We start from the raw sequence: 23,852 nt of genomic DNA, 5'->3' as shown, positions 1-23,852 counted from the left end.
AAAAATTCATAAAACTTGAAATCCATAGACAAAAATCTGTGCTTTACTTTCCTGCAATTGCTGTTTTGATACCTTTTGACATCGTGTAGACTTGCTTATTAATGCTACCCTGTCCACCTGTCCATATATACAGTCATTGACTAACATACTCTGAGGAAGGAGGGCCCCTTTTCTAACATATGTAATTGCACTACAGTGGACATGTGGATCCAAAAGACTCAATATTTTATAGCATGTTAATAACCTCCAAGAGAGATCACTTTGTGAGTCTATGAAAGTTGCTAATCACTACAGCATTTGTACACAAATTTCACACATTTATGATACAACTCAGTGTTCTTATCTTGTTTGATTCAACAATTCCATGATATCTTGAGGTATCAGGTTTAATCAGTCTTTTCAATGTTTTTAGCTCATATAGCCATATATTGTATTATGGCTTATATAGACTTTTTCAATTTCTCTCAAAAACCAAACAGTGTGTGTTTTGATTTAATCCCACAGAACAGCTTTACACTGACATAGGAACAGTGTCCTTTTATTGGTTGTGAGTTTACCATCATCCAGTCACTGGCTCTTTATTGACTGAGTGTCCCTGGTTAATCCTCTGTCACTAATCATAGGCCAAAGAGGAAGAAGTCCATCAGATGCGCCTTGACATTGGGAAGCTCAACAAAATCAGAGAACAAATCCATAAGAAATTGCACCAGATTGAAGGTCAAAAGGGAGAAGCGGAACAGCACAAGGAAACCCTGAAAAATCAGGTCTTGGGATTAGAGAGAGGTAAGCCAAGAATCATTTTGTGCTTTGTTTTATTAGTTTATGAGCGTTTCATTGGTAACCAATGTCATTTGGCAACTCCATGCATGCAAACACAAACCATGCCAAGTGAATTCAGTAAAATAACATTCAAACTGGTAAGTAGATAATATGGAGGAGACATGGTTTTGAATACCTTGAACTTTCTTACCTTAAAAAACTCTTCAACACGTTATACTGAGCCCAAAGTATTTTTCAGTATTTGTCAATGGAGTAAATAGCATCTATAATCTTAGGTCTGGGTTCTACATGTCTTTTCCTTCAGTCTTCTTTTTTCACCGAAGATGCGGGATAAATTCAAATGAATATTCCGCATGAGCAGTATTTGAGACAATAGTATACCCAGAATCAGTGAGACAAAAATTAATGGCTTCTAACTCCTTTCCTCTGTTAGTACTTTACCATATGGCAAACACTTGTTTTAGCCAACTTGTGGAGGGAAAATTTAAGTGCCACAGGAGGCTGTGTAGTACAGAAACATCATTAAGGATACAAACTCTCGAGTCAAATCTACCTGGGTTCAGATCCCACCTCTATCACATTTAGCTGTTGGGGATGAAATGGCTAATATATAGAAAGCTCTTGGGACAGTGCCTAGCACACAGTAAGTGCTTACTAAATGTCATCTATTGGGACTTTCCTGGCGGTCCAGTGGTTAAGACTCTGTGCATCCACTGCAGGGGGTGTGGGTTCGATCCCTGGTCGGGGATGCATGCCGTGCAGTGCGGCCAAAAAAAAAAAAAGTCATCTATTGTTATCCAGATATAATACCACTTATAAAAGTAGTAAGAGAATACTATCTCATTCTGAAAAAGAATATAATTAAAAATAGGATATGCTAGTTAAATTTGGGGTGGTAGAAACAGCTCAGAGACTTGGAGACAGAGGATCAGGGTTTGAATTCTGACTGCACCAGAAAATGTGGGGTAGGAACACCTCATTGACCTCAGCTGTAAATTACTGACTGAGATAGCATACATAGAAGCATAAAAATGTACAGTGACTCCCTAAAAGTTAAGTAAAATATAAATGTCTAGATAAGATTATTAGAAATACTTGTCACGTCTTTGAGGAGTGCGGGTATTTTTCCTCCTAAGACATCGGAAATAATCTTTTACTGAGGTACAGTTGCAGCTGATATTGATAATTTCTCCATTTATTTATTCATTCAATAAATTGAGTACACGCTATGTGCAGACATTATGCTAGGCATTGGGTGCGTGGAGGTTCCTGCCCTCAGGATGCTTACAGCCTAGCATGAGTTTACAATCTAATGTCTTCAATGACGGATATGAAAAAAAAAATAGAACTAGTAGAGCATGTTTTGTAACTGGCTTAGTGAATTTCAGAAAACACTCCATATTAAAATTTCTGTATTTTTGCTGGTGATAGTTCTAAGCTTTGAAAAAAAATTTTATCCATTAAGTATTGAACCCAATCCTTCATCCCTAAATCATGTTTACAGAAGTCATCGTGCTTTCTCTTCTGGTTATTTTACAGATATCGTTAACATCATTATTTCTTCTTATGGAGCACTTCCTTTTGATGTGCCCTATCAAAGAGTGACATAATGGTTAGGAGCATGATTTCCTACCACATATGTTATGATTTCCTACCACAAAATCCAAGAAATGAACTGAAAAATTGCCAGAACTAACAAGAGTTCAAACAGGGTGCAGGTTATAAAATAAATATATGGATATCAATAGCTTTCTTTCCTACAAAGAACCAGTTACAATATATGATGGAAAACCCCCCTTTCACAATAGCAACTAAAGTAATAAAATATCTATGAATAAAGTTACCAAGATAGCTGTAAGACATATATATATAAAACACTACAGAATTCTTTTGAGGGGTATAAAAGAAGACTTGAAAAATGGACAGATACACCAAGTTTCTGGATGAGAAAACTCGATATGATAAAGATATAAATCTGTCCAAATTAATCTACACATTTAACACTTCCAAAAAAAGTTTCAGTGAGTTATGTTGCTTGGGACTTGAAAACTGATTCTAAGTTTCCTCCAGAAGAATAAACTTGTGACCATAGCTATAAAATTCTGGAAAAGAAGAGTGAGAAGGGAGCATTTGCCTTACCAGGTGTTTAAATGTATTATAACACTTCAGTAATCAAATAGTTTAGTGAAAATGCCTGAATAAACAGATCAATAGAGATCAGAAAGGCCACAAAAAGACCCACGATTATCATCTAAGATAAAGGTGTCATTTCATACCAGTGTGCAGTATGGATTATTAAGAAAATGGTAGTATGACAATAAACTACTTTTTGGGAAAAAAGTTAAGGTCAAATGCAGGAACAATAAAGCCAAAATGCAGAGATTTAATGAAATTAAAGGTAATTTTTTTTTTAGCAGCAAAAGACTATATATGAAGGCAAATTGTCTAAAATATTGCCAAAGAGTTAGTATCCTTATTATATATAAGGAGCTCTTACCAATTCACAAAAAGGTAAACAGCTCATGAGAAAAATGAGCAAAGAGCCAGTGTGGGCAATTTGAAAAACAGAAAAACAAATAAATGATTATTAAACAGGAAAAGTAGTCTACTTCACTACTAGTCAAAGAAATGTAAATTAAATATGGACATACTGGTTTAGAAAAATCTATCAGGTTGTCAAAGATCAAAGAGAATGATAATAACAGTGGTGGTTTGGGTGTGGATTTAAACTGCTATTAATTTTTGGAGAGAATTCGGCAGTAGGGGAGAAATGTCTTTAAAAAGAAAATCACTTTTGATCCAGGACTTCCTCTCCTAGAGGAACAAATGAACAGGAACTTTCATAGGATTATTGCTTATAATTGCAAAAAAAGTAAAAAAGAAGAAGCAACTTAAATGTTAAGATGGGGATTGGCTAAATAAATTATACATTTTTATACAGTGAAATATGAAGTCATTAGAAATTCTGATGTAGATATACATTTATAATATAGAGAGGTATTTATTTTATGTTTGTTAATTATAAAACAAGTTACAAAACTGTATGTGTGGTATGATTCCCTCTTGGTGTATGTGGTGTCTAAATATTCATATTTATATACACATGTATATTTGCATAGGAAAAAGTCAGAAAAGAGACACATCAAAATCCTAACTAGATTCTGATTTAGAAAATTTTCCCTTCTGTTTATTTTTATTTCCAATTTCTTCCTGTATTTCTAATTACTTGTATAATAAAAAAGATTTAAAAAGAGCAAGGACTTTTTGAAGTCAGAAAGACCAAACTCCCAATCTCAGCCCTGCCACCTCTTGGCTGTGCACCCTTGGCATATAGGCCTTTAAGCCTCGGGGACAGGAAGACCTACCTCACTGAGTTATAGTGAAGATCACGGAACACTCAACGAAAAGTAGTTTTATAGCTACAGAGGCATGAACCCGTGTCCCCTGCATCGGCAGGCAGACTCTCAACCACTGCGCCACCAGGGAAGCCCCTATAAAGCAGTTTTTATGTCACTTTGGCTTTGGCAGATGCTTTCTTAGGTTTTCTTTATATTTATTATTGTTTTTCTCCCTGGTGATGTAGAGGTGGAGGCTTCTAAGAAACAAGCAGAACTTGATAAGAAAGCAATGGTTGAGCTTCTGAGAGAAAGGGACCTATTGAATAAGGTGAGTTTGTTACACTAACACTGGTAAATAAATGTCTTTCTTTAGTGCTATAATATCTGCCTATAACTGGTTGCAGGGGAGAGAAAACTCTGAGGCAAACAAAAGTAGATTCGAATTAATAATAGTGCTCGATTTTCCTCTAAGCAGCTATCCACATTCCACCATTCACTGGCTGTGAATTAAAACCGCATTATCACCTGTGAGCACAAAGGGACTTCGGAGAATTATCATATAAACCAGCAGGGGATTTCAGGGTGTCTTGTGGTTTCTGTTTTTATTGCTGGTGTGTTATTTGGCATCTTAGCAGTTGATCAAAATTTATGATTTTAATAAATTTATTTATTGATTGATTTTTGGCTGCATTGGGTCTCCGTTGCTGCACGTGGGCTTTCTCTAATTGCGGCAAGCGGGGAGGGGGCTGCTCTTGGTTGCGGTGCGGGGGCTTCCCATTGCAGTGGCTTCTCTTGTTGCGGAGCACGGGCTCTAGGCACGCGGGCTTCAGTAGTTGTGGCACTTAGGCTCAGTAGTCGTGGCTCGCGGGCTCTAGAGTGCAGGCTCAGTAGTTGTGGCGCACGGGCTTAGTTGCTCCGCGGCATGTGGGATTTTCCTGGACCAGGGCTCAAACTTGTGTCCCCTGCATTGGCAGGCGGATTCTTAACCACTGCGTCACCAGGGAAGTCCAAAATTTCTGATTTTAATATCTATAATCTGCAACTTGTGCTAATCCAGAAAATACAAGTGAGTGCGAATAAAATTTAACTTCTAGGTGTTTGAAGGATGGCTGGTTGGCCATATAAAGAGTCTCTAACCTTTCCACCATCTTTTCAGGAGTGTTGTAGGTTTCCATTTCTGTCTTTGGCCCTTATTTTTCCTAGTCTTTGAGCTCAATATGGTCCAAAGCTGAGGGAGGGGTTGGGGGAGCTTGAGGCCTGGAAATCCTCCATTCAAGGCAGACCACTACCCCTTTCCCCTCCTTGCCCCTTCCAGAGGATTCCTTTGATTGACAGTCACTCTTAGGAGATTAACTACTTTCAAGGATTTAGGGTAAACATTCCTGCTCAAGGATTTCCTCCAGGGAGGAAAAAGCGATGGGCCAGGTATAGAGTGGGCAGGCTGCTTCCGGAGCAGACAGCCTGATGGCTTTTGGCCAAGATAGCTTCATCTCATCAAAGTAGATACAGCCTATATTTGTTCATTCCGAATTTTTATTACTTCTTTAAGTTTCCCAGAATTGAATAAATGTTAACAAAGTATTGAATAGATTACCCTCTAGCTTAAAGTAGACTATTTAGGGAATCTCAGGAAATAGTATAAGATTAGATATCTTTACATGCTGAGCACTGCTTAAGAAAGTCATCAATTTTTTTTGCATAATCCTAGTAACTGTTTCTTTATTCTATAAATTTATATATGTAAATAATGTTGGATTTAGATTTTTAAATTTATTTGTAACACATACAATATTTAATCCATTTATATTTTATATATTCTGATAAACAACCTATAGGTTTTCTGCCACAATAGGACACCTAACACATTAATTTTATACTTATTTTGTTTGATCTGACTACGTCAACTCCTTCTTTAGGGCAGGGTACTTTTATAACTTTTTTTTTCCCGGGCCGTTGCATCCTTAATGCCCGGCACAGCACCTGCCCCTCTGCAGGTATGCAGTCAACCTTTACTGATAATACATTCTTTCCCCACTGACTTGAAATGCCACCATTGAGTGAGTGAGTGACATAGTTTTGACAGGCGGCGATGTTAATATATTTGGTTCTTTCAGTGTCATGTTGAAGTGGCTTTATCTTTCATAGAGCAAATGTTTAATTCAATACTTGAAAGTAAAGTTGACCTTTTCCATTTTCTACATTGTCGTCCGACCAAGGTTTAATGTTCATTTTTTTTTAACCTGTTTATGCCAGTGGTTTTCAGACCTGGCTGAAGGTCTGTATTGGTTAGAGATTTGTGGAGGAATTATGAGGCACCTCATGGAACCCAAGGATACAGCTGGGCCTCAGGAACAGATAGGAACCTGGCCTAACACTCTTGGGATGCACAGAAAGCTCTCTACCCCCACCACTAGACTTCCAGCTGAGTTTTTGCTTCATTTCTGTCTTTTAGTGAAGATCGTGTCTCTCTTTTTCCCTGTCCATATGGCAGAAGAAAGCTATCACCAGCAGCTCCCAAGTTTACATCTTCTACTGAGTTACAAAAATCTGGAGGCCCTATTTCAAAAGTCACTGGGTCCATTCAGCTGTGGCTAGAGAAGCAGACAAGCTCTGCTCCGTCATGAGCATGGCTGCCAGAGTTGCACTCTATTAACTCTGTGTTCCAGAGGAACAACCTGGCTCCTTGGGCAGCCAACCCGAGGCATTTCCATTATAGCATCAGAAACCACCAGGGCAGCTTTTTAAAAAAATTTAGGTGCATAACAGCTCCACTGAATCAGAGTCTCTGGAGCTGGGACATCTGTGTTTTTTAAAAAAAACGGGTTAATTCTTTTTTACTGTTGTAAAATACACACAAAACAAAATTTGCCGTTAGTGGCATTTAGCACATTCACAATGTTGTGCAAACATCACGAGTCTAGTTCCACAACATTTCCATCACGCCAAAAGGAAACCCTGTACCTGTGAGTACCTGCGAGGTGGTCACTCCCCACTTTCCCCTCCTCCCACCCTTGGAAATTATGAATCTGGTTTCTGTTTCTGTGGATTTGACCATTCTGCATATTTATATAACTGGAATCATACAATATGTGACTTTTTATGTCTGGCATCTTTCACTCAGAATAATGTCTTCAAGCTAAAACCATGTTGTATCGTGTACTGCATTCCTTTTTTAAAAAATTTTTTATTTATTTATTTTTGGCTGCATTGGGTCTTTCTTGCTGTGCACAGGCTTTCTTTAGTTGCAGCGAGCAGGGGCTACTCTTCGTTGCGGTGCACGGGCTTCTCATCGTGGTGGCTTCTCTTGTTGCAGAGCATGGGCTCTAGGCGCACGGGCTTCAGTAGTCGTAGCACGCGGGATTCAGTAGTTGTGGCTCACGGGCTTAGTTCCTCCGCGGCATGTGGGATCTTCCTGGACCAGGGCTCGAACCCGTGTCCCCTGCATTGGCAGGCGGATTCTTAACCACTAGGCCACCAGGGAAGCCCTTCATTCCTTTTTATGGTTGAATAATATTCCACTGTGTGGATATAGCACATGTTGTTTATTTAGTCATCAGTTGATGGACATTTGGGTTATTTTCCCTTTTTGGCTTTTGTGAATAGTGATACTATGAACATTCACGTACAAGTTTTTGTTTGAACACCTGTTTTCTATTCTTCTGAGTGATACTGTTGGAGTGTATGTTAATTCTGGGTATCTGTATTTTTAATAAGTTGGTTTTATTTTATTTTGTAGTCAAAGCCTGTGTTACATGATTAGATTCAGCTGTTCTAACTTCACAAGAAAAAGGCAAGAGCTGGGACAGAGGTTGGCTTTGGGGTCAGCTAGCTCTGGATTCAAATCCTAACTCCACTGTTGTATGAACTTGTAGGCAAGTAGCTTAACTTCTCATTCTCAGTTTCCTACCCCTAATATGGGAGCGATATAGTGCCCACTTCCTGGGGATGTTGTCTCTTAGTGCATTTATATGTATGTCTATAGTGCTCTGTGCAGAATTAACATAACAAGCTCTAAATAAGCTGTAAAAAATATGATTATTTTTATTCATCTCCCAAACAATGCATCTAATTATTTTAGGATTAAGACAGGGAGTACATTTAACCAAAAATCTCCCAACATTTTGAGTAATGGGGCTGGTGTGTTGTCCTTATTTTTAGAATATGCTTAAGGCGGTCAGTGCAACCCAGAAACAGATAGACCTGGTAAAGCTCCATGAACAAGCCAAGAGAAACCTGGAGGAAGAAATCCAGAACTATAAAGAAGAGGCTCAGAAGCAGAGAAAGATTATCTTTCAACTGGAAAAGGAGCGAGATCGGTACATCAATGAAGCCAGTGACCTTACCCAAAAGGTAAGCCACTCCTCCACGGTGTGGGTCGAGCACCGGCACATTCTTTCTGATTGTCACGTTTCTGATTGCCACACACTGTTGCAAAGATGAATTAGTCAGATTTCAGCTTGTGGTTCACATGCAGATTTAAGATAGTGGGAAATAAGCTTTGCTAGGAAATCAGCTACTTCCCATTTAGAGTAAATAAATGCTGAGCAGATATTTGCAGAATGTAAGCTTGGAGGAGCACAAATGCATATGGTCAGTCCTGCCCAGGCAGGACATATCTTCCTTGTAAAAGACCCCCGGGGATCCTCGTACCCCTGATTGGGAGCCATTGTAAAACAGCATATTTCTCTTGCGACTTTATCATTTAAGAACTTCCACTGATTGATTTACTGACTCTGAGAGGACTAACTGTCAGTTCAGGCACTCATATTCTCTATCTTGGCTGACCTTGTTAGCCTCTGTATCAGTCAGATTAAGTTGTAACAAATAATCCTCAAGTCTCAGTAGTTTATAGCAACAGAGATCTATGTTTTACTCACATTATTGGTCTTTGAGAGTCAGCTGTAGGCCTGCTTCATGTCCTGTTTATTTCAGACTGACTCTGTTGGGATGTGCTGGCCTCTTACAGAGGGAAAACAGTGTAATAGTGGACCTTTGATATGCTCTCAGAACTTCTGCTGGCAAGGGAAGGGTACAGGGTCTGTCCACTCACATTTCATTGATCAAAGCAAGTTACGTGATTAAGCCTGGTATCCCCAAGCAGGAGTGTGATCCTACTAAGGGAGGGGCCCTACCTGCTGAGACAGCCAGTGTATCTGAACATATAATCTGTTGCAGCCTCCTACTTCTCCTTCCCAAGAGTCAGTTTTTCTCCACTCCTGTCTGCCATCAAGTTGTTAAAAATTCCAACCTGATCTTATTATTACTCCCAGCCTTACAAACCTCTGTCATCTCTCAGCAACCTGGGGCAGTGCTTCCTAACATTCTTTGCATCACAGTATCATAGAAAATTCTATATCTACAGTATGTGGGAATGAGAGAGATGAGAATGTGCAGGGCTGGAGGGGACTAACCCAGGGATGCTAGCTGCCCAGGTCCCACCTGGCCATCCTGTGGGTGGTACATACCTGTATTTTGGTACATACCTGTAACCCATGCAAGACACAGCCATTGGTATATTCTGACTTATGCAACAGAGTCTAAGCTCTTCGTTCTCCCTGGAAAGGCCTTTCTTCCCTTCTCTGCATGGAAAATTCTTATTCAATACCCAGCTCACATGCTCATTTCTGGGGTCAAGCCTGTTTTGACTCCCTAGGCAGAACTAGTCACTTCCTACTTTATTGGTTTGTTGATGTCTCTGGAATGGCACTTATCATCTTCTAGTGTAATTATTTGTACCTTTGTCTTCCCTACTTTATAGTGAGTTCTTGGGAGCAAGGACTTTATCTCATTCTTTTTTTCATTTTCAGCATGCTGGTAAATAGTAGGTGCTGAAAAAGTGTTTGTTGAACAAATAGATAGATGATGAGTGATAAAAAGAATACTGCCACTGATTTTAACATAGGATTGTATATTTCTCTCTGTTTCATTGTAAAGGAGAGATACTGGTACCAAGTTTTGCTGGTAACAGTTTTTCACAGTTTCTGATGTTTAACTGCACAAGGTTACATAATGTCTTACCTAAACAATTTAAGCACGAGTTCTTAAAATGTTCTTTATCGACTATAATTTTTCTCTCTTACTTAACCCCTGACAGCATATATCAGTTGCTACAGCAACTTGTGTCACCTCTAGACTTCTTATTAGAAACATATATGTCTTTTTAACACCTTCCCATATTTATTTCTTTCTTTACTGTCACACACACACACACACACACACACACACACACACACACACACACCCCTCATTCCCAGAAACAGAAAGTTCCCTTTCGTGCATTCTGTTTATAGGGAGTTGAGGAATAATACCAGGGGTGGGGAAGATGTCATGAAACTGATATTTTGATCTACTTCTAAAGTGAGTTGTTCCAAGCTTATCCTTTTGACCCAGCAATTTCTTTTGTAAAAACTGAATATATGAAAAAACAATAATGCAAAGATTTTTATAAAAGAATATTCTTCAAAATAAATTGTGCAAATTTGCTATGTACCATTAAAATCATGTTTTTGAAAAATATTTTTTAAATGGGGAACATGGTCACAGTATGAATCTGATAAAAACAAAATGCAAAGTTATTAATATGGTTTGACCTAACTTTCATCTGTGTGCAGATGGGGTGGTGGTGAGGATTAAATGAGGTAATATTATAAAGCATTTAGAATGATCTCTGGCAGATAGTAAATGCTATGAAACATCTCATAAATAAGCAAGTAAATAAATAAATAAATTTGTTGATGAACAGCCCAGAATTTTTGTTCAAAGTGGCATTTGAATGTAGCTATTTTCAACTTCTTGTTAAATGTCAATAAGGTACAGACATAGATGAAAAGTTTTAACAGTCTCAAACACTAAGGCCAAAATAAAGCCTGATGCTAAAATAGAAGAAAGAGACTGGATGAGAACTTTAAAGCCAATAGAGGTGAATTGAGGAAAATCTACCTGGACCTCAACTCACAGTCCCTTGAATTTGCTTGCAATTGAGAAGGGGAGGGGTGGTGGTGAGCAGGAAATGGGGGGAGATAGGAGAGGATGAGAGAGAAGAGCAGACAACACCAACAGCGAGGCAGTAGGCTGGGCTCTTCTGGAAGAGATGACCAGTTCTCAGAGCAGGAATGACCAAGGAATTGCTAAGAATGGGATGTCCGAAGGTTGGTTTTAAGTTCTTTACTGTGCTCTGTACCTGAAACCTTTGGTGACAGTCTGCTGCATCAACCCAGTGGCTGGATTGTGCTTTGTGGGGTCAGGGATGGGGTGGTGAGGGATGTGAGGTAACAAATCTCAGAAAAGGGACAGTATATGCCAGAGAAAAGTGCCAATTGAGAATCCGGAATTCTATGGAAACAGGAAATCAAAGCCACAGTGAATAGGAGAAATATAATTCCTCTAAGAATTTTTGGAGATACTAGGTGGGATGTTGGTCTTCCTAGCACACAGAATGAAGATTCTAGATGTTCTGTTGTGGTTAACACAGTGACCCTGACAGGACAGAGGACTATCATCTGGGTTATAAGTCCAAGATGACATTACCTCTATGATAAAGCAGAGATGAAACAGAAAGGAAGTGATGGATAAAATAAGGAACAGTTGTAAAGAGACTAAAATACACACAAACCCCAAACCAAACAAAAGCAAGCAATAGCAGATTTAAAATCCACATTGAAGTTAGTAAAGAACAGAATTGATGTGGAAAATAGTGGAGTGCAAACTTGAGTAGTTCTCCTAGAATGCAGGTGGAAAGAAAAGATAAAAATAATTGAAGAGAAGATAAGAGATAAGAAGGACAGGGAACATAAACCAATCTACAGATTGTTGGTCTCTGATGGAGGAACTGAGCCCCAAGTCAAAGATGTAACGGAACATATTTTCTGGAAATGAAGAAAGAACTGTACATGCGGATTGAGTATGTGTCAGGCAAAATCAGTGACAGGAGAATCTTACAGAGACTTGCTCTGGGAGAAAGTTGTGTGTGTATTGTTTCACACACAGTGATGCAGAAAAGTACTCTCTGAGAATTAGGCAAGAAGAAAAAGCAGAAGCTTACTTGCCTTTTTTTTAAAAAAAGGAAAAAGAGTGGAAGGTAACACACCACCATGTGAATACTACTTATCGCTGAGTGGTAGGGATACAGATTGTTTTAATTTCCCTCTTCTGTGCTTTTTGTATTTTTCCAATTTTCTGAAGTGAATATGTATTACTTTAGTATCTTGACCAAAAGAAAGAAAAAATATTAAAAAAAACTTTGCCTTTCAGTCAGGGACCAATAAAATCCTACGTTTCCCAAGGAGCTTTATTAAAAATGTTTTCTAACCCATCTGTACTTGGTCCCCCTCTCTGGCAGTTGAAGAAATCTGATGTTATTACCGTCTTTGCATTTCTGCGTCTGCCTCATGCTACTTACAAGTTTCCTTAAGGGCAAGTCTCCTTCAATTTTGAGCTCTTTGTGTTACTTATTCACTAAATAGGTACTCAAATATATTTTGAAAGAGTGTATGGAAAGCATAATTAGACATCTGAATCAACTAGTCAAAGATTTAACTTTAGGTATCTATATTAAATTCTTCTTCAGTAATCTGTTTATCACTATGGGTCTGCCTTCCTTTAAATTCATTTGAAATAGGTTGCCATAATGGACAATGCTATCTAAATTATCTTTGGCAATTTTAGCTGTGAGTGACTTCTGGCCTGATGTCCTCTTCCTTCTGGGCTGCAAAAACAGTGTCAACATTCGCTTTCTAGCTCTTTTCATTTAGAGAAAAAAAGTGCCATCTAAGATGCTGAAAGCCCTACATCACATTTTATTAATTTAACTTGGCATTTGCAAATGAGAAAGAAGATCCTGTTTTTGTGCCAGAATTGGATGGCTCAGAATCCCAAACCCTTTCTTTATGTGTTTGTCTCAGTCAACATGTGCCACAATATTGTTGCATAATAAATAAACACCAAATCTCACTGGCATGCAAAAACAAGCACTTATTGCTCGCTTTCACACCTGCAGTTGACTAGCATCAGCTGTTGTAGGCTGAGCTTGCCTGGGCTTGGCCTGGGCTGTGGGTTGGGTCCAGATTTGCTCTATATGTTTCTCATCCTCCAGAATACATGGTATTCTCATGGAGAAAGAAAGGAACGCCAAGGACAGACCCAACCATGCAAGCACATTTCACGATTCTCTACTAGCCAAATGTTCTCTGACACCCCATTGACTATGGCAAGTTACATGTCCAGGCCCACCCTCAACAGCAAGGGCAAGAGGTGCTAGGAGCGAATATTCACGGAACCGTAAAACAATCTACTACAATGTTGCAGCGCTTTTTTTGTTTTTTACATCTTTATTGAGGTATAATTGCTTTACATCGTTGTGTTAGTTGCTGCTGTATAACAAAGTGAATCAGCTCTATGTACCCATATATCCCCATATCCCCTCCCTCTTGCGTCTCCCTCCCTCCCATCTGCCCTATCCCACCCCTCTAGGTGGTCACAAAGCACCGAGCTGATCTCCCTGTGCTATGCTGATCTCCCAGTGCTATGCGGCTGCTTCCCACTAGCTATCTACCTTACGTTTGGTGGTGTATATATGTCCGTGCCTCTCTCGCTCTGTCGCAGCTTCCCCTTCCCCCTCCCCTATCTTCAAGTCCATCCTCTAGTAGGTCTGTGTCTTTATTCCCGTCTTATCTTCATGGGTTTTCCTCTGCTGCACTGTGAATTTTATTATTCGGGTAAATTGAGAGGCACCAGGAACGGCATCAGAAGTTGTGGTCCACCATATTTACTTCTTTTGTAGACTTTTATAAATTCTAGGTAAAATCATTTCCAGTTAATTATTAAATCCGGGGAACATTTTGCACATTATGCATTTGGCTCATTTTAGGACCCCTCCTTTTTCTTCTGGCTATCACCTCCCAGGCTGGAGCTTCCAAACCCGATGAGAACCCCACGATTAACCTGCAGTTTAAGATCCAGCAGCTGGCCATTTCTGGACTCAGGGTGAATCGTCTGGATATGTATGGAGAGAAGTACAAACCCTTTAAGGGCATAAAATACATGACCAAAGCGGGCAAGTTCCAAGTTCGAACCTGAAGGGAGAGTTCTGCAAAGGGAACAGTCATGAACACTTTTTCATTGCTTACTTGTCTAAAAGTAAAAACTGTCAGCCCTCTCCTAGGTCACTGCCCACTCTGGACCACCTGCTCCTGTTTTCCCGTAGTTTCAGTGCCCCGGAGCTAACGAAGGGAGGCCGGGCCACCAGGGAGGCCTGCGCAGAACCCACACACCAGCAGCACCAAGTCAGTTCTCAAAGCAGAGGCGTGCGATGCAGGGGGAGGTACTTGATGCCGTATGTAATTACTTGTGACATGGTTACCACAGGAAAAGACCAGCATTTGTTTCTCGCTTGGCTTTAATTATCTGTAAGCCAAGGAAAGACGTCTTTAGTTTTTTTAATTAATTTATTTTTGGTTATATGCCAAAATATAACAGCTTATATAACAGACAGCTTATATGCCAAAAAGCGTTTTTCACAATGAATCCCTACCTACAAGTTTCTTAGCTGTCTATTTGCCTATAACAGTGTCAGGCAAAGCTCTTCTAGACAGAGTTTCCAAGAAATGAATAATGTGCTTGCAAGGACTTGGAAGTAAGTGAGGATAGCAAAAGTTGATCAAAGAGATATTGTTCACTGAATACGTACTTCATCATAAAATGAAACTTCTGTTTCTTCAATATTAATTTGAAGTTTTTTATACAGAGCATCTTTAATAGGGTTAGAACCTTAGAGAGAGCCTTCAAGGGGACATACACAAATTTTAACTTTTTCGTGTTATAATAAAAGAAGTATACTGTGGATCACTATTTCCCCGCAGGAGAACAGGATTTGATCCATAGAGAAAATCAAATTGATTTGTTAAGTGCTAATATTATATAATATCACATAATGTTAACCTATCACGATAATCTATTAACATTTATTAAATGATTAAATTATGATATGCCTGGTACTTCTATGATGGCATAAATATATTTTTTCTCACTTATATCCTCATAATAGCCCTCCGAGGCAGATATTATATCCCTCATTTTGTACCATAACATGTTATTAAAAGCAGATAGAAAAATGGATATGCCTCTCTAAATTTGAGATAGGGGATAAAATAAGAAAGCAAGAAAAACAGAGAAGACTTAAAATTTCACATGGCTGGGCATATAGTTTTTTTTCTTTGTTTTTTTTTGAGAGTGAGTTTTCCAGTTTCATTATGGAGGTAAAGGCGTTGTCAGCATTGAAACCATTGATATCAAGTCAGAAAAACTTTGAGTTTATTGTACTGATATTTCATCAAATGCAAGTTAGAGGATTCCGAATTCAATGACCCACTTTCTCATCCTGCCTAAGTCCATATGCCGTTTTGACTATGGCTGCAGATTTCCAGCACGCGTTATTGATTTTTATCTCACTCGTTTCTATTGGCAGCTTGTTTTAACAGAAAAAGAAAAGGTAGTAGGTTATAAACTGAGATTGTACCGTGATAGTGCACTCTGAAGCAGGCCTCCACGTGCTAGGATCTCCAATCCTCTGGCTATAATAAAACTTTCTATATTTGGTTGTGATTTAGCTCATGAGTTGGTTTGAGGTATCTAAAGTGTAATCAATTAATCAAGCTCCAGCCCCATAGCTGGCATTCTACATTCTCTGATATATCCTTTTAAACTGGGGACATTATGCTGATTAAGGGTTTTGCCTCTATTTAACACTCCACATATTTTATGAATTTTCAGGATTTGAACCTCTGTGTGACATTGGTTTGAATGATTTCCATCAAAACAAATTGAGCCCCAACACTTAGAACTGAATTGCTTTGTGAATTGTCTTTTCCCTTTGTTTCAATACTTTTACAATTTTCGTTGTCATTTAAATGAAATACCCTTGATCTTCTTGGTATCATGATGGGTTCCTATTACTCCCAGCTTTAACAATCCGGAAAGCAAGTTTGATTTTGTGCATTGTTGTTTGCAGAAAGATGGACCCTGCTAGCTGGGTGCCCAAAAAAGAAATGTCCTTGTCTGCATCCTTTCTCTGGAGCATGATTCTGTCTGTGCGAAGGATTATTCTTGCTGTAATATCTCCCAAAGTGATTGAACAAGTAATTTTTTTTCTTTTCTCTGATGTGCTGCTTGATATTCTGAATGCTGATGATGCTCTTCAAAGTATTTTCAATCTATTCATTTCACTGACCCCAACAAGGGTGGTCATGTCCATAGAAAGGCTAAATTTTGGGCTGAGATAGTCCCTTTCTTTTAAAAAATCAAACAAGTAACAGATCCAGGAATGGATACCTTATTTAGGTTTCACATTTGTTCTTAACTTATACATTTTAGTTCCTAGTGGTAGTACATTAAAAGGCCACCTGCTACTCATTTTTAAGGATTCTAAAGGTACAGATCAAAAAAAATGATGGAGGAAGGAGTGGGATTTCTTTTCATTTCAGATCTGTCCATGTGCCTCTTCTCCAGACCTCCTCTTCTCAGATTTTCTAATTTTGTTCCAGCCCCACAACCAATGATGCAAGCCATTCATCACGGAGTCTGTATACATTCTTACCTTGGGCCATTTTCTTTCCACACAAAGTGAGTGATAGCAATTAATAATAATAAAACAGCAAAATCATATAAAAATACTTTGTACAACTCTGGTTGCATAAATTTAAAAGATTGGTTGAAATAGATAATTTTCTTGAAAATATGTACACACATCGAGGCTTGACTCAAGGAGAAGTAGAAACCATAGAAAGATTAATAACCATGGAAGCCACCAAAAAGGCTGAGAGAGAATTAGCTCCAACACTGTCACTGGGGACCTAATTATTTTAGAATTCAGTTCCTTCAAACTTTGAAGAATCAGATAATTCTCAGGCTATATAAATTTTTGTGTGTGTGTGAATTTAGAAAAATGTACTGTATATTCTTTGGGGTAATATTGATTGGCATTACTATACTGACGTAACTCCTGCCTTCTGCTGTGATAATGAACAAAGACTCCAGGCCGAGGAGAGAGCTTGGGGTGAGTCCTTGGCTGGGGTGATTGAGGAACAAGAAGGGAGAGGTGGTTCTCACAAATTATGTAAATACCAAATATTAACTTCTTAGATAAGATGTGAATGACCATCCTATTAACCTCCCAGTGTTTAATTCTGTCATAACACCCTATGCGTATCTCAGATTATTGGTTGTATCCATTCCTTGATTATCCGTTTTATGGTGGAGTCACTCACTAGAGGTGAACTTGAGGGTAGGGAATGCATCTTATTCTTCTTTACATCACTAGTGCTTTTACAGTGCCTGTCATAGATGGGTCCTCAATGCATGTTCCGTGAGTGAATGAATAAGAAGGTGAGTGGATGAATGAGTGAACAGAAGCGTACTCTGCTCACTCGTTGAAACAAGCAGAAACCTTGATATTGAAATAGAAACAAAAAGAAAGCTTTAGACTTAGGTCACTTATGAATAGGTATGCAGCATCCTAAATTCTAGCAAACCGAATTCAACAGTGCATTAAAAGAATCATCCAGTGTGACCAAAGAGGGTTTATCCTGCAACTGCAAGGATAGTTTTCTATTAAGAAAACTATTGCTGGTGGTATGGAAATGTAAAGTGTTACAGCCATTTTGGAAAGCAATCTAGCAATATCTATTAAAGTTAAAAATATATATGTCTTTTGAGCCAGATATTCCACTCCTGGGAATCCATCTCAATAGAAGTAAAAGGACAAGTGCATAGGGACACATGTATAAAATGTTTATTGCAGCATGGCTCAGAGAGGCAAAAAAGTGGAAACCAAGTGAATGCCCATCAGAGGGGAGGAGCTGAGTATATGATGGTTCATCCACACTGTAGTGCATTATGTCCCCTTCAAAGAGAATGAATTAGAGCTAATCCACCTGATTTCCACGAAGTATTATTAAGTGATAAAAATCAAGGTGCATAAAGGTATATAAGAGGATCCCATTTTGCTAAAAAATAAAGACCAAACTCAAAAAGCAAAAGGAAAACAAACAAATCCCTGTATCTGTATATTCACTAGTTGAACAGCTATGAACTATATTACTTCTTTTGAGTTCAGTTTGTGAAACTGAGTTCAGTTTGTGAGTTCAGTTGTTTGTGAAAGTGGGATGATGATAATGCACATCTCATAGGATTTTTGTGAAGATTAAATGAGTTAATACATGTAAAATTCTTGGTATATAGAAAGTACCTGAGAAATATTAGCTATTGTTATGATGATGTTATAATGATGACATTAGTAGACCTGAATAGAATATGCAGAATTCAAAGAAAATTTGGAAGAACACATAGTAGATTATTAACCTGGTTACTTTATGTATCAATGAGGGATTGATGTAGGTTGAAGGGAGAAGGAAGGTCCAAGTAAATAAGGAAAAGAAAATAAAGGTATGTTTTCCATTTATGCATTCATGTAGAACTGTGGCACATGGGACTATGTATAAAGAAATAAAATACTTGTAAAAGGAAATATTTATTACTAAGTATATTAAATCAGTAGACCCAATAATGTAGTGCAAAATAATATGTGCTAAAAAGACACTGACTAAAATTTAATCCCATCCCTCCTTAAATATAAGCCTAAGAAAACTTTGAAAGGTGTTTATTTAACGATATAAAGGAAAATATGTTAAACACCAGCCATCATTAACTCTAATGGGAAGACATTAGAAGAGGGTTTCTTGAAGTATATTTTCTGGAATACTAACTCCACAAGTGGAGTAAAAGAATTCCCTCGTGCAGTGGCTTGGGAACGTGATGCTCACAGATGGTCCGCACCTGGTTCACAGTATCGGCGTGGCAAAAGGCCTAGGTCCTTTTTGACCTTTAGGTTCTAGGTAAAGTGCCTCTTCTTTAGAGGAAACCCTTCTTTCCTTCTCTGTCATATTGCTCTGCTTATTTCTTTCAACTGTAATCATTAATTAAGAGAACTCCACTGAAATGCAGTGAAATATTCTTAAGAATTTTCTCCTGTGTGTTCTAACTGTTGTTAGATCATAAGCTCCATTGATTTAATCAGTCTTCCTGCTAAATTTTTTTTTTTCTTAAGGAATTTTTGAAGAAGTTTGTCCTTAGAAAATCAATTTCTGTGGCCATTGCAGCTGAGAGTCATGATTACCTTATTTCTACTGTATGGATTGCTTGTTGAGAGGTATAGGCTCATGGTAGAATTTCAGGCCTCAGTTCTTCATACTTGCAAAAAGGAGGCAGTTATTCTTTTTTTTTTTTTATTTTTGGCTGTGTTGGGTCTTCATTGCTGCACATGGGCTTTCTCTAGTTGCAATGGGCAGGGGCTACTCTTCGTTGCGGTGCACGGGCTTCCTATTGCAGTGGCTTCTCTTGTTGCAGAGCACAGGCTCTAAGCACATGGGCTTCAGTAGTTGTGGCACACGTGCTCAGTAGTTGTGGCGCACGGGCTTAATTGCTCTGCAGCATGTGGGATCTTCCTGGACCAGGGATTGAACCCGTGTCCCCTGCATTGGCAGGCGGATTCTTAACCACTGCACCACCAGGGAAGTCCCGAGGCAGTAATTCTTGCATCTCATCTTGCCTAGAAGTGTTTCATGCACAATAGAACACATATTTTTATGAAGTCCTTTGGGTTTCCCTGATGGAGTGAGTTTGACATTGGCAAGACAGTGTTATGATCGCTATCAATGTTCAAAGGCCACTTTTCTTTCTCGTGGTCAACCTTATAAAGCCATGAGTATGGCCAAACAGCTAAGTTATCTCTTATCCTTCCTAGTGCTTTGTGTTAAGATCTGTTTAAGCCTGTGCTTCTTTTTTTTTCTTTCCTTTTTTGGTGGGTGGGGTGGTCAAGAGAGGTTTTCAGAATTGAAGGAATTTCTTTACTTTCTTTTCCCTCTTGTGATCACAGAATAGCTGCGCTAAGCCTTCATGCTTGAGCAGAACTCCGGCATAGATAAAGTATATGTGTGCCCCTCATCAGCTGGGCTGAATGTCTGTGTTGTACTGCAGTGATTATAGCCACAGTCACATTTTCTGATTGCTGGCATTTCTACGAGCTACCCTTCGATAAAAAAATCTGTTTGTCCTGAACCGATAACCACAGATGGGCTATTCAACCATCTTTATTACTTCTTTCTCCTCCAGGTCCTCATGAACATGGAAGGCATAAAAGTCCGTGAAATGCAGATTTTTGACTACAGGAAAAAAATTGCTGAATCAGAGACTAAATTAAAACAGCAACAGAACCTGTATGAAGCTGTGCGGTCAGACAGGAATCTGTATAGCAAAAATCTGGTTGAAGCTCAGGTAAAGAATATATTTATGTCTTTACATTTTGATTCTTCCCCATCCTGGGTTTAAAGCAGTTTCTGTTATCCTAATGGCAGGATTTAAAATAGATGCAGAAAGAAATATCGTGGAATTCACCTGAAAGAGATCAGTTTATGCAGAACTGTCAGATTGTTTGAAATGGAAATAATGAAACTTGATTGGATGCGAAGATCATGGTGCTGGTTTTAATTATTATGTAGAATTGCCATTCTCCTCTTTCTAATTTTTAAAACTGCTAATAGCTACCATGACTCAGAGGGGAGCAGTATACACTTGTCATTTAATTGCAGAGCTTTGCTTTGTAATCTTTTAGTTAAAAATGCTTGTTGTGATTCCAATTCCTCTCTTGTACAGTGAAGAATAAAGTAAGTGTGTGTGTGTGTGTGTGTGTGTGTGTGTGTGTGTGTATGACATATTCATTATGTATACTTTATCTCATGAGAGTATTTGGAGAGTTAATGCTATAAAGCACTTTGAGGTTGATGGGCACAAGATACAAAGGAATAGCCCAGTTGAGACCATTGTTTTGAGTGAGTCTCCCTTAAAAGCTCTTGAATGTGTTTTGAACTTCCATAGGCATGGTGATGTCTATTTAATTCACTTTCAAACATTTCTCCTTTTATTCTGTTAGGATGAAATAATGGAAATGAATAGAAAATTAAAGATTATGACTCATCAGGTAGATCAATTGAAAGAAGAAATCTCAGCCAAGGAGTCAGCACTTGTGAAGCTACATCTGGAACAACAGCACATAGAGAAGGAGAAGGAAACGTTGAAGGTACAGACCTTATAATAAAAGCAATGAACCAATAGTCAATCTATTAGACCTATTGGGGCCAGGCTCCGTGCTCATGGAGGGGAGTAAGGGGGCAGGAAAAACAACCAAAGCACCTGGAGGATGACCTCCACCACCTCCAGGTCAGCCTTCCCTAGAGGAGTGCTCTCAGGTAGAATGGGGAGGGGCCGGTGGAGATGCAGAGCACCTCGTTTACCTGTGATGGCTATCATGGCATCAGTGCAAGAGAACTTAGCAGGTCCCAGGAAGTCCTGGAACTTTCAGGCTGACCACAATCTCTTTGCATTTACAGCCCAAGTCCAGCACTTTGCCTGTACTCAACCCTCCCAAACTCCTCCCTGGGGCTTCTATAAGGCAATGCTGGCAGGACCCTTTGTCCCTCTGTCCTAATCCTTATTTACTTCATGTGCATGTGCCTTTGCTGCCCTCAGCATCATTAACTACCAGGTGTCAAGCTTTGTCCTCACTTGATTTGCCCTCAACTAGGTTCATTGTTCACCTTACTTCTGTGAATCTAAGAACTTTGCAGCCACTCCTCTAGGGAATCACCTTTGTCTTCACACGTATTACTAAGATATATACTTTTAAATCTACTAATTTAGAACATTCTATGTCTACTAATATAATATAAAGACTCTTCCCCAAAATACATGCCAAATAATTATACCATATCAAATCCTTGAACTAAATGTTTTACTGTACACAGTCACGAAACCTAATGTATTTTCCTTTTCCTATCCAATCCAGTAGATTTCCCTTCTGATCCATTTGACCGAAGAATTAAAAAAGGAACTTCTAAGAGAATGATGCCACTTTTATTTTTTGCATATGTTTATGAGCCACTTGCAGGAACTTTCTACAAACAATGAGACTGGTTACCTCAGTTTCTGCATATAATTAACTTCAGAGATAGTTCCTATCTTGAAAACGTGTATCTCGTGTTGGACAGGTTTAATGCCAAATTTCCTTGATTCCATGATGCCATAGATTGACCTATGCACTCTCAGTTTAATAATAGGTTCTGTCAACTTAATGATAGGTCTTCATGGAAACAGAACTACTACATTAAATTAAGATACATGAGGTCTGAGAAAGATTAAAATGTAACAAAAGTGCCTTTACAATAGAGATATGTTAATTGATTTATTTACCTAAAACTGTCATCTCCCCACTCTAGTTCATGACAGAAAAAAACAGAAAATTCTGTACTAAAGTTTATTTACATATAAAGAAACATAAATATATTTTGTAAAATTTGAAAATATCCTGTGTCTTTGTTCTTATTTTCCTTGTTTGAAAACAGTTTTATAGAAGGTAGTATGTTTCTGTACCACCCTGGAGTCTATAGTGGGATGGGGTTTATTTATTATGGGCTGAAGCAGAAGAATCTTATTGTAAACGTTGCTTCACCCACAGGCCTCATGGACCCACGTTAGCAAGGCTTCAGTGTAACTTGACTTGGTACATCATCTCTTCGTTTCAGAGGATGACATTGATCCTCATCTCTTACTTTCCCAAGTAATGCTCTTCTCAAAAGATTAACTATTGCTGCATAATGGGGTCCAAGGTAGACAAAATCCTGCTTTAGAATAAGTAATGTCCTATGCAAAAAAGCAATTACTCCTGATTCCTTAGTTTGACTTTGGTTAATATTGGTTTCAATTACACCCTCCTTCATTAGACATCTACACACATAGCTCCAAAGAAGCATCATAATAAAATAAAGGATAATAGGGTCCTGCTTTTTGGTCCTGGGCCAGCAGAGTTGGCAGCTTGTGAATAAGAGAGATGATTAAAGGGCTTCTGCTCTAGAGAGTCTGCTCTAAATGAGGAATCCTAGGTCTGGATAGCTTTGGGTCATCGATTATAGGAAGATGGTTGCTTTGGACTTGCTGTGAAACTAGGATGCCTTTTCCTCAGGTTTTCCCATTAAGGCAAGAATTAGGAACAGAAAAAGGCTGCCTCCTTGATTTATTATTTGAGGTTATCCAAGGGGAACTTGCAGTGGTGCTTTGACTGGATAATTTTGGCCTATCCTTAAGCCCATTTGACATTCTTTTGAAAAATGTGACAGCTTGAATGTTGAGTTTCATTTAGCCTCTTGACTTTTTTAGCCTGAAAGATGAATCACGTTTACAGAGGTCTCTGGATTTCATGCATCTGAGGTTCGCGAACCAAAACCCTGGAGGGGAGGGCAGATTTTCTAGTAACTCTGCTCCATGAGAGACATGTAGTTTATTATTATGAGTTCTACAGAGCTATGTGGCTACATAAGCCCTCCTGGAAGGGCAAGCCCTAGCCTGTTTGGTAGACCATGAGATGCCTTTTGACAGGACAACCCAATTTACTGCTTCTCCAACTCGACAGACAAACAATCGTCTGTAATAGGTCATCCCCATCCTCATTCATCCCCCTCAAAAGAAAAGTCTTGCTTCTTCCATGTTCCTTTTTCCTTTTCAGTTGCTACCAGGCTCTCCTGACTCCTCAGGATTCTAGACATTGTCGGCACATGATGGTTATGACAGAATGTCAGTAGATCTTTGTAGATGTTGCTGCATCTGCGTTCATCTGTCCATTGTGTCCCCGTCTTG

General features: G+C 38.8%; 1 protein-coding gene across 1 annotated transcript in view; it reads left to right on the top strand.

The window, feature by feature from the left end:
* CFAP58 (cilia and flagella associated protein 58) overlaps positions 1–23,852 on the top strand; it is a 106,260-nt gene that overhangs the window by 10,001 nt on the left and 72,407 nt on the right. The window contains exons 7-11 of the mRNA XM_065893888.1: positions 624–783; positions 4,364–4,446; positions 8,277–8,468; positions 20,280–20,441; positions 21,097–21,243. Of these exons, the coding sequence (XP_065749960.1) occupies positions 624–783; positions 4,364–4,446; positions 8,277–8,468; positions 20,280–20,441; positions 21,097–21,243 (744 nt within the window). The remainder of the gene's footprint in view (positions 1–623; positions 784–4,363; positions 4,447–8,276; positions 8,469–20,279; positions 20,442–21,096; positions 21,244–23,852) is intronic.

Source organism: Phocoena phocoena, chromosome 16, assembly GCF_963924675.1.
Source record: "Phocoena phocoena chromosome 16, mPhoPho1.1, whole genome shotgun sequence".
Taxonomy (NCBI): domain Eukaryota; kingdom Metazoa; phylum Chordata; class Mammalia; order Artiodactyla; family Phocoenidae; genus Phocoena; species Phocoena phocoena.
This window is presented reverse-complemented; position numbering and strand designations above follow the sequence as displayed.